An 11,980-nucleotide genomic window follows, 5' to 3' on the forward strand; every position below is an offset into this window, starting at 1 on the left:
TTTTTTCTCAAAACTCATTTTTAGTCACGCGTTTTCACAATACAATATTCTACATGTAAAATTAAAACTTTTTTCCAACTTTTTATTCACATTTTCAAAAAATTCACTAATCCAGAACTAAATTTCCCTGAAAACAAAAATTCATTTTAATAATTGTCAAACGGGAACAAATTATTGCTCCAAGATGATGGAGTGTGGGTAAAACCACCTCTTGAACTAGCTGGGAAGTGTAGCTAGACCATTAGACTATGCACTTCGATTTCATCAGTGAGTCAGGGTCGGACAATCTATATACCACACTTTTCATACATCACGGCTAATACCCTTGATCGAGTGCAGGCCGCCCTTCCTAGAGCTCCTGGGGATTTATGCTAGAGCTTACAACACCAAATCAGATGAAGCAAGCATTCATGGCATGAAAACAAGGCATATGTACATTTGAGGTTTAACGTGCTCGCAAGCACGCTCGTTAAACCAAAAATGAAACCCGAAATAACTTTAATAACTGGTCTAGAGAAAAAATATCTTGTACAATCCAGTGACAAAAGGATATGGTCTCAATCTTCTGAAATATAACACCAACTGTTGTCTATATCTATAAATACAAAAAACCAAGCCATATTTCAATCCATAAATCCCGGAATATCGAAAGGACGAACTGATCATGAAAAATTAAACAACAGTCTCAGAGAAAACTAATAGAAATCCTAACCTCAAGAACCCAAGAGCTCCTTCATACCAGCTTTCTGACTTGATGTCAACTTTGCAGGAAATCTTATATCGAATTTAATTCTCAAATTCCCTTTCTCAGTTGGATCTTTTGAAATTGGCATGCCTTCTCTTGGGACAACCTCCTCGTAAGTTGGATGGATCACGACGTTGATGGGAATTGTTAGATTCCTTCCATCTAGCATAGGAACATGTACTGTGCAACCAGTTAATGCTTCTACCAGAGAGATTTTTTTCGTAACAACCAAGTCGTTCCCATCACGAGTGAAAATTCTATGGGCTTTCTCGTCAACAATGAATACAAGATCTGAAGGTATTTGATTTGGGTGCTCATTGCCTTTCTCCTGGAAGGTGATCTTAGTACCTTTCTTCCAGCCAGGCTTGATATTAATCGTCAAGATTTCCTCTACAGGCACTGTTTTCCTGGCAATCACCAGAAGAAAATGTACGATGCAATTTATACAACCAAATGGAAAAGAGAGAACATTCCAAATAAAATGCATTTGGCTATTTAAGAAAGAAAAGTTCCATTTCACATCATTTCCATATAATTCGGTTTCAAGTAAAGATTAATCAGATTTCTCATAAAGTTCCCCGATAAATGATGTCGCAGTAGTAGTTTATCCATTCGAGAGTTGCAAAGTCAAGCAACCTATTTGTTGGTACTAGCTTTTGTTCAACAAAAACAACTAAAATAAGAAGATTTTAAAGGAGGAAACTTTTAACCATGACAACTTCAGCATAACTGGTAAATATGGAAGATTGACAATTGTGAATTCAGGCCTGCCAAAAGAAATTTGTTGTGTAGTATATGGATTGTGCTTCACGTACAAGGAAAGGGAGGGGGCGGGGCCCACACAAATTATTATTATTATTACTTTTAAATGCAGGTCGGTGGGACAGATCACGCTTCACGTACAGGGGGACAATTATAGAGGTCGGACAGGGCACACAAAAGGACAGGGCCCGCACAATTTATTATTATTATTATTATTATTATTATTATTTTAATGTAGGTCGGCGGGACCGACCTGTAGCTACAGTGAGGGGGCCTGTAAGCCCCCTATAGAACAGTGCCCTATTCGCAGGGCATTGTTCGTAGTATATACATCTAAGGAAGCACCGACGCAACAAGAGACCGACAAACCAACACAAAATTTTCCAAATAAGTGACCCTACAAGCTGATTAAATAATATAAATTTTTTATTTTTAAATTGTAAAGCGATTATTTATTTATTATTTTTTTATTTTTGGTGAATCCTCGTGTTGACACTGTATTGACGTATCCAATTGTATCAAATCTAAAAACAATTTGGACACACCACCTGGTATTTCCAACACATTGGTGTTGTCGGACATCTACTTACCAGAGTCGGGACTCGGGAGGGTAGCGGTGTATCCAAGATATACATAGAACAGCAAAAGGTTGCGCTTACCCTGCTGGCAGACACCATACATACAATAGTGATGGTCCCTTGCATGGTTTTAAGGGATTCATATACCAATTCATTAATACAGCTAAGTTATTATCTGTCCATACAAACCACTAGCAAATATGACTCAAATCCTGTTAATTTCAATTGTTAAACAATTAGCCTACATCTCAAACTTATAGTCTATAGATCATGGTCAAATTCACCTGTGTGATGAACCTTCTAAAATAATAAAAACCATAGTACGGTTCTGAAATCAAATGAATGATTGTGTTTCCCGTCACACTAAATGCATACAGCAGTACTGTAACACAAAGTTAATTGGGCTTCTGTGTCGAATGCAGGTACGTGTCCAGGTGGCAAAGGACCTCAAAAGCCAGCAAAAATATCTACTTCATTTTACAATCCAGCAGAATGTATAGTTTGAAACGTGCATACCACTTCATAGAAAGCAATTATAAAACAAATCAAACATCGTTGACATGCTTTTAAAGTTTATGATAAATAAACAACAGAAGATAAATTCTTTAAACCCTTATTTGTCAGGTATCCAACACTGAAGCAATGAACTATATTCCATATCAAAGAACATTCAAGTCAAGAACCTCATGATCAAATTCGTGCCTATAGCAACAGATACTATACATGGAATTGTATAATCACCTCAACGGTTGAATCTTTCTTGCAAGCTAGACTGGTATGTCCCACAATATCACTATGTTTTCCAATTTTTGTGGTCTGTTTACACCCCCCCCCCCCCCTCCTTCTCTCTCTCTCTCTCTCTCTCTCTCTCTCTCTCTGTGTATATATATACACACACACACATACTTGTGTGTGTTGTGGGGTAGGGGGAGGTCGAGTGGGCTGGGGTGGATTTATGTAACAATTATGGAAGGTGGATGTTGCTATATGTATATCAAAATTTGCATAATGTCCTAAGGCGCTCTATCATTTGTCAGTTTAAAATATAATCAATTATTTCATCCAATCTTTTCTCCATACATCATTTTTAGTAGTCGCTTATGTACCATTTTGATGTATAAGAATCAAAATCCTATGAAAGTTGGGTTCCTTGAAGATTCCATGTTCCCATGTCTAAAGCCAGGACAAATGATTGAAGAGAAGTAGAAGTCAGCTTTGACATTTACATTATCATTATTTTTTTTCCCTTATCGTTTAGCTTCACAAAGTTTCACTTTAACCTCATTCTTAATCGTACATTTGGCTTCTCACCATTGTCCGTCCAGTCTAAATCTAATAATAATTCTAAAAAATTCTATCCCTCTTCCACCCACCCCTAACCTCCGCCCTTAAAAGGTATAACTTCATCCGAACATAGAGTTAGATGATATGAAGGAATGATAATGATTACTTGGAGGTTGAGGAATATTTTTTGTAAATGATTGCCACGTGGTGTGACTAGCAACAAGCCAGGATCCAAATGATTGGAGAGAATTATGAGTCAACTTTGTGCTTTACGTTACCTATAATTTTCAAAAACATTTATATTTCACAAAGTTTGACTTCAATCTCATTCTTAATTGTACATTCAACTGCTCGCTGATGTATGATAATACCTAGCCCTTTCTCACCATTGTCCAATCGAATCTTAAATGATAATCTATTTACTCTTTCATCCACCTCCGCCCTTATAGCAGTATAGCAATTAAAGCAACCCAAAATACAATGAAGTCGTTAATGAACAAAATCTGAAGCCATAATAGTGAGAGTGATACCAATACAAGAACAAAGAGATAGTTGATATGAAGGAAAGCCTTATGCTTACTTGGAAAGTGAGTTAGTGGATATGAAGGAATGATAATGATTACTTGGAGGTTGAGGAATATTTTTTGTAAATGATTGCCACGTGGTGTGACTAGCAACAAGCCAGCATCCAAATGATTGGAGAGAATTATAAGTCAACTTTGTGCTTTAAGTTATCTATAATTTTCAAAAACATTTATATTTCACATAGTTTGACTTCAATCTTATTCTTAATTGTACATTCAACTGCTCGCTGATGGATGATAATACCTAGCCCTTTCTCACCATTGTCCAATCGAATCTTAAATGAAAATCTATTTACTCTTTCATCCACCTCCGCCCTTATAGCAGTATGGCAATTAAAGCAACCCAAAATACAATGAAGTCGTTAATGAACAAAATCTGAAGCCATAATAGTAGAGTGATACCAATACAAGAACAAAGAGATAGTTGATATGAAGGAAAGCCTTATGCTTACTTGGAAAGTGAGTGAGACGATATGAAGGAATGACAATGATTACTTGAAGGTTGAGGAATATTTTTTGTAAATGATTGCCACGTGGTGTGACTAGCAACAAGCCAGCATCCAAATGATTGGAGAGAATTACGAGTCAACTTTGTGTTTTACGTTATCTATATTTTTCAAAAACATTTATATTTCTCAAAGTTTGACTTCAATCTCATTCTTAATTGTACATTCAACTGCTCGCTGATGATAATACCTAGCCCTTTCTCACCATTGTCCAATCGAATTTTAAATGAAAATCTATTTATTCTTTCATCCACCTCCGCCCTTATAGCAGAATAGCAATTAAAGCAACCCAAAATACAATGAAGTCGTTAATGAACAAAATCTGAAGCCATAATAGTTAGAGTGATACCAATACAAGAACAATGAGATAGTTGATATGAAGGAAAGCCTTATGCTTACTTGGAAAGTGAGTTAGACGATATGAAGGAATGACAATGATTACTTGAAGGTTGAGGAATATTTTTTGTAAATGATTGCCACGTGGTGTGACTAGCAACAAGCCAGTATCCAAATGATTGGAGAGAATTATGAGTCAACTTTGTGCTTTACGTTATCTATATTTTTCAAAAACATTTATATTTCACAAAGTTTGACTTCAATCTCATTCTTAATTGTACATTCAACTGCTCGCTGATTATAATACCTAGCCCTTTCTCACCATTGTCCAATCGAATCTTAAATGAAAATCTATTTACTCTGATGAGGACATCCAATTTTAATTAATTTTAGCAATTTTAATTATTTTAGTTGGAACTTAGGTTATTTTAATTTCATGGACTTTTGTATTGGGCTTGGCCCTAGGTTTGCATTATTTTTCCAGTATTTAAACCTATCTTACATTGTTATTTGAGTTAATGAATTTGATGAAATAAAAGAGTTGGCTTCAGCCGTTTCTCCTCTCTCCCCGCCTCTGCCTTCTTCTTCTCTTCTCCTCCCCTTCCCTTCTTGTTATTTACTAATTCAGTAATCTCCCTACATCAAATTGGTATCAGAGCAAACCTTGGACAGCAATTCACGCAGCACCAATACAGAATCCGTTGCTGCAGACAAAACAAAGCTTCAACCGCCTCTTCAGCCCAGCTTCAACCGTTTCGGTCATGGTCATGGCTTCCCTCCTGTCAACGTACTAACATCGTGCCGGTTTGTCTTCACTCAAATACCGCCACCACAACAATACCCAGTTTGCTGCAGAACCCAGCCCCTCGTTCCGATACCTTCTACATACAACCAACCTACCGGAATTGCTGCCGAACAATTGGAACAAAGACCGAGCCGCCGCAGACCGTGACTCCAAACGGGCCGCGTCAGTTCGCCAATTGCACCATCAGTTACCACCACAGTCCAGCACCCAAAACCGCACTACAGAATAACCTTACAATCGCTGCACACCCACCGCCGCTGCACACTCACCGCGCCGCCCACAGTAAAACCGCAGTCACCGGAGCTTACCGCAGTCAGCGATGTCCAGTCGCCCACCTCGCCGCCGGTCGACCCCTGTCTTGGCTTGGAGTGTAAACAGAGTTGTTTACGGGTTGAGTGATCGTTGTATGGGTTTTATTTTATTGTTGGGTTGGGTTAATTAATTGATTTATTAATTGAGTGGGTTGGTTATTAATTATTAATTGGGTTTGGGTTTGATTGAGATTTTGATTGTAATTTAGGCCCAAATTTGTAAAATGGGCTCATTTATTATTTTGTTATTCTGATTTTGTATTATTATTAAAAAAAAAAAAAAATTTACTCTTTCATCCACCTCCGCCCTTATAGCAGTATAGCAATTAAAGCAACCCAAAATACAATGAAGTCGTTAATGAACAAAATCTAAAGCCATAATAGTGAGAGTGATACCAATACAAGAACAAAGAGATAGTTGATATGAAGGAAAGCCTTACTCTTACTTGAAAAGTGAGGAATATTCTTTGTAAATAGCAACAAGCCAGGACCCAAAATGATTGGAGATAAATAGAAGTCAGCTTTGTGATTACATTACCCTTTTTCCCCCTTTTCTAGCTTCACAAAGTTTGACTTGAACCTCATTCTTTATCTTATATTTAACTGCCCCCTGATCTTTTCTCACCCTTACTCTCAAAGGTCATCACTGTCTACGGAAAAATCAACATAATGGATTCATCAACACACACGTGCTCACTCACAGTCAACCCCCACCCCTCCCTCCCCAAAAAAAAAAAAATAAAAATAAAAATAAAAGAGACTGGTGCAGTCAGATCATTCTCACCTAATTGATGATGATAAAAATAAACAATAGTAGTAATAATAGCAAATAATATTTATTTCGAATTCTATCTTATTGCCATAACATTCTAGCAACATTTACTTCTCTAGAGTGCTTGTTATTTAAGAACCGACACATTAACAGTTATATAAAATAAAAACTGCATAGAAAACACATATGATGCTGACTTTCTTAAACGAAAACTCTAGGCAACAAGAGAAAAACTTATGCAAAATATGTGAAACCGCAGAAACATTTGAGTTTACCATGATCGCTAATAACATATCCAAATTATTTTAAGTCATTATAGATTACATACAGTGCCTTTTGACTTGACATCCGTAACCTAAAAGGAGTTACTAAAACAAGCTATTAATAATTATCATGAATTTCGTCAAGTTGCAAAAAGAAACTTTTAGAAGGCACATAACTACTAACTTTGTTGAAGACGTAAATACAAGACTATTATTCGTTAAAATGAACATCTATGCAGACACCATAAGTAATTGAACACTAATCTGATTCTCCTGACAAATGAAAAGAAATCATAACCAATTGTATATCAGGAAATGCATAAAAATAATGCATCAGAAGGTCAGCTCCAATCATCCTGGCTCGAATAAAAAATCAGACTTACTCGATATTCAATAATTTGCATCTCATTACAAGCTTTATTTACCAAGACAAGAAGTATACAATGCAACCATACCATACTAATATTAAGGTAGCATTTAACTACCTTCTTCAACGACAATTGGGCAAGAATCTCAATATGATAAACAATGAAGGATCCATAACTAAAGTTTTCAATCCCAAGGAGAAAAAATGTTCTTATGATAATTATTTAATTTCAAATGAGAAGAAGGGTACTTACCCACTTGCATCCAGAATTTCCCTTGAAATTTTCATCTTCTTGGTGGTTCCTTTATAGAGATCTTCAAGTGTACAAGGCAACCTCTGCTCAATCGGAGCTCCTTTTCGTGGTGCTGATTGATATCCACCACCACCTTCGCCATGAGACGCAAACATATCATCGTCAAACATGCCACCAAACCTAACATTCCTCATTCCACCACCACCACCTCCCATTCCTCCAAAGGGGCTTGAAAATCCAAAAAACTCATTAAATATATCATCAGCATTCCTGGTATTGAACCGGAAAGATGTAGGTCCACCCCCTGTAGAGAAGAAGGTGGGCCCTCCAGCACCGGCAGCGTCTGGCGGTGGCACCTGCCCCTTCAACCCCTCTTCACCGTACTGATCATATACTGCTCTCTTCTGAGGATCACTTAGCACCTGGTAGAAAAACAATAATCAATTTACATGCACCGCATCCCGTAATCATAACATAATTCCGATATAGGGAACATTATGAGCCAAGCTGAAAAAATAAGATTTTATATCATATTCATCACCAATAAATAAAGATCAATTTATTTTTATTTTTTAAAATCTAACAGATAATCCAAGAACATAGACCAAAACCCTAATCATAAAATCGGCTCACATCAAACCCACATCAATTGATAAGTTCTGAAAAAAAAATTAATAATAACTTACATCATAGGCTTCAGAAATCTGCTTGAATTTGGCTTCCGCTTCTTTCTTATTATTGGGATTCTTATCGGGGTGCCATTTCATGGCAAGCTTTCTATAAGCCTTCTTCAAGTCATCATCTTTCGCACTTCTATCCACCTGCAAAATTTTGTAATAATCCACCCCCATCTCCCCTTCCTCGCTTCTCTTTCTCTTCTTCACTTTGCCAAAACTTCTATTCTCCCTCTTCAAAATCAATTATTTCAAAACCCCAGAAATCTTGAACAAATATAGCAACAAAATCTTGGTCCCTTCAATTGTTTTGAATATTTAGCTATGAAATGTCTGTGGGTCTAGCGTCTATAGATTAATAGCATAGCTATCTGTGTCACAGTGTATTATTTGAGAATGTGTGTGGGACAGAACAGCAAAAGATAAACTGCTCTGGAAAAGAGAGGCATACAAGAGAGCTGTGGAACATTCTCGAAACAGCTCGCAACTTTTAATTAAAGTTAAATGGATCGACAATTATAATTTTCACAGTACATTATAGTCCGTTGAATTCGTAACGGGCGACTGAAAGACGAGATCGTGGTGTTGACATTTGTTCTTAAATTTTCTTAAATTTTAACCACGTGGTTTCATAGAAAAACATTTTTTTAAATTCTTAAAATATCTTAATCAAACAAGCGCAAATAGTTTAAAATGTCAAGTTAGAAACATTTAAAGGTCAGAACTGCTAAACATTAAGAAAAGTTTTGGAGGTAAATAAGTCGATTTTTCAGTCAACGGACTCATTCTTAATTTGTTTGATAGGTACTGATTGTATTCGATGATACAATTTGATTATCACAAGAAGGTTAATGCGAAAATTATGAAATGTTTCGAAAAAAGGTTCCTAGATAACTTCTTATAAAAAGAGATCTCTTTGTTGATTAAAATAATTTATAACTCAGAATGAAGCGATATATATATTTTTTTAATGTACTCTCATATTTTGCAACAAATATTCTCTATTTTTCTGAATTTTTAGTAATATTTCCTTGTTTTTCATGTGTGTGTGTGCGCACGCGTGCGTAATGCGTTTTTAACCCCATTATATATATATATATACACACACACACACATACATATATACACACACACACACACAAAAGTTAAGAAAACATGAATTGAAATTGGAAGGAAAATTACCATTTATTAGTATTTTGTTATCTATTCATATCGAGTTTTATCCTTTGAATTTCATCATAAGTGCTTATTTGGTAGGGATTTTATTAATTGATTTTTTGACTGTTAGAAATAAAGTGGATCTTACATGTGAGAGAATAATTCAAAAATGACGACTGAAATAGTGAAATAACGATAAAAAAAATTGATTTTAATTGGATTTTAAAATGTACCAAACATGCTCTCAAAGTAAAGATTACTTAATAAGGTAATAACTGAGACTAAAAGAAATAGTATCGTTTATCAGTATTTTTTTATTATCTATTCATGTGAGTTGAATTTTTCCATCTCAAGTCGATTATAAAAGGTGACGATTATTTAAAGAAGGTAATAAAGTACAATTGCCTCTTAAATCGAGTAGCTTGTTTGCGGACTAACTATGGATACCTTCTCTATGAACATAGTCATCTCAGAGCTAAATATATTAGAGTATATACATGATCACGTGCTCGAGAAAAAGGCACATGGATGCATAATCATGTTGCATGGCATTATGTACCCTTATGGGTGATAGTCACATTGGCGCCTACTAGTCATGGTATTCACTATTCATTAGAAGTTGAACGCGTGGAAACCTCGTGGTGCTTATGGGCGTAATAATGCTTTCCCATTGAACTTTTATTGAATATTTGACTAGAGTACATTTCATGTGATCTATATCTATAAAGGGACAAACAATTGGTTGAGTGGGGAATGCTTGAATGAGAATGCATGGGTATTGAACCATGTTTCATGTGTTATGCTTGGGAGGCGCAACGTCCGTTGCAAGATAATGCTGCAATCACGTATTGCATTGAAAGAGTTTGTAGTGTAGATTGACAACTAACACACTACATTATCCATGTGCTGGAGCTCGTTGGAATACCAACTAGATACGAGGTTGCACTGATGGATTTAGGAGCAATCCTCTTCTATTTTTTAGACGTAAATATATTTTTTTTCTTTTTTTACGTGGAAACTCCTTTTTTTTTCTAATTTACATATTGGCTCAAAAAAAAAAAAAAAAAATTGGCCTGATCCTGCATCCGTCCTTGCGACGTGGAGGTTTTTGGAAATTGGTATGGACCATAAAAGAGTGCTATATCTAAAAGTTTCACAAAAGATACTAAATCATGATTACAGCTACTTGTATCAAATCCACTGTAAACCAATTTCCAAGTTGATGGGACTATTGGGCCAATGGGCCACATGGCACTTTGGGTAGTACAAGGCCCATTACATGCAGCATTATTCTATTGTGTAATGGCTCGACCAAACATGAGAAAAAAGAAACTCAACATGTTTAATTTTCCCAAATGAAATTCTTAACCTGTGCCTGAGAGAATTTATAGTTTGAAAAAGAATTCTCATTTTTATGAGGATTTTGCGCTTCTTCAAATGTTCAACTAATTCTCGTATGAATAATTTACCCAGTAAAACTTTAAGGATGTGTAAGATAAATTTCTCGTAAAAAGTGTACAAACGAGAACCATATTAGGGAAAACGACCAATTTCAGTGTTATAATCGCCTAGCGATTTGAGTATGGTCCATTCATATTGGAAAGACTACGAAATATGGATATGATTATGAATTATCTAAATCTATATTGATGGCTTTCAATAAGAAATATGTGATGTGATTAATCTTTACTTAACGGTCAGAGTGGGAATAACATGGAACGATGGATCCTGAAGTCGAAGATCTTCTTTCAAATTTGCCGAAGACTTCATTGATTTGATAAGGTTCTTAAATGCTGGATTATTATAATAAATATAATATAATTATTGTCGTCGTCTTCTTTTTATTTTAGTTTTTAAAATAAAAATAGGGTAGTTGTAAAAATTGACAATGAATTAAGCCAATCATGAGTTTATATTAAAAGGTACTTCCATTAACAATTAAAAATGATAAATCAAACAATTAAACCATTTGGTTTTTCATTTCCTATTTTTTATGAAATTATCAAAGTTCAAATAGTCAATTGGAGTGGCCAGCCATGGCATCTGACTGGAAATTGTGAGAGCTAACTTATTCCTAACCCAACAATTCAATGAATTACATGGAATTTATTCTCACACACAAAAATCAAAACCCCTTGAAATGTCTATCACAAGTCGTAATTTATGTACACCATCAATTTTAAATCACCTAGAGGTATCGATTCCAAATAAGATATGATCGTAAGTTGTTGCACATGTGTGACAAAAATTCCATATCGTCTACACATGAAATCTTGAATTTATACTTTAACAATTTGTTTTACGAGTCGAGTTGGAATATTATTCAAGTTGTACAGTGTTCTTGATAGAGATTTTTAAGATAGAATTAATTTTAGTACTCACAAATGACGAAGTATTCCGCCGAACTTAAATAAGTTCAATACTCGAAGGAATACATATATTAATTGGAAACATAATGTACTTACATTGGGTATTGTACGCCTTACCGAAAACTCATCTCGTAATATTACTATGTAAGGAAACAAATAAAAGGAAAAAAAACAAATTAAGATTTGTTGTTCCCGACTTGATCCCAATACTAT

The 11,980-nt window shown here is 35.3% G+C and overlaps 1 protein-coding gene across 1 annotated transcript; it reads right to left on the reverse strand.

Annotated features, from left to right (window-relative positions):
- Positions 1–483: 483 nt before the first annotated feature.
- LOC111372065 (dnaJ homolog subfamily B member 13-like) lies at positions 484–8,723 on the reverse strand. Its single transcript, XM_022994221.1, has 3 exons — positions 8,253–8,723; positions 7,567–7,988; positions 484–1,152 (listed from the first exon to the last, which is right to left on the reverse strand). The coding sequence occupies exons 1-3, from the start codon at positions 8,415–8,417 to the stop codon at positions 714–716; spliced, it is 1,026 nt and encodes a 341-aa protein (XP_022849989.1). The 5' UTR covers positions 8,418–8,723; the 3' UTR covers positions 484–713.
- Between the last annotated feature and the right edge of the window lie 3,257 nt (positions 8,724–11,980).

The sequence above is a fragment of the Olea europaea genome, chromosome 23 (genome assembly GCF_002742605.1).
Source record: "Olea europaea var. sylvestris chromosome 23, O_europaea_v1, whole genome shotgun sequence".
Classification (NCBI taxonomy): domain Eukaryota; kingdom Viridiplantae; phylum Streptophyta; class Magnoliopsida; order Lamiales; family Oleaceae; genus Olea; species Olea europaea.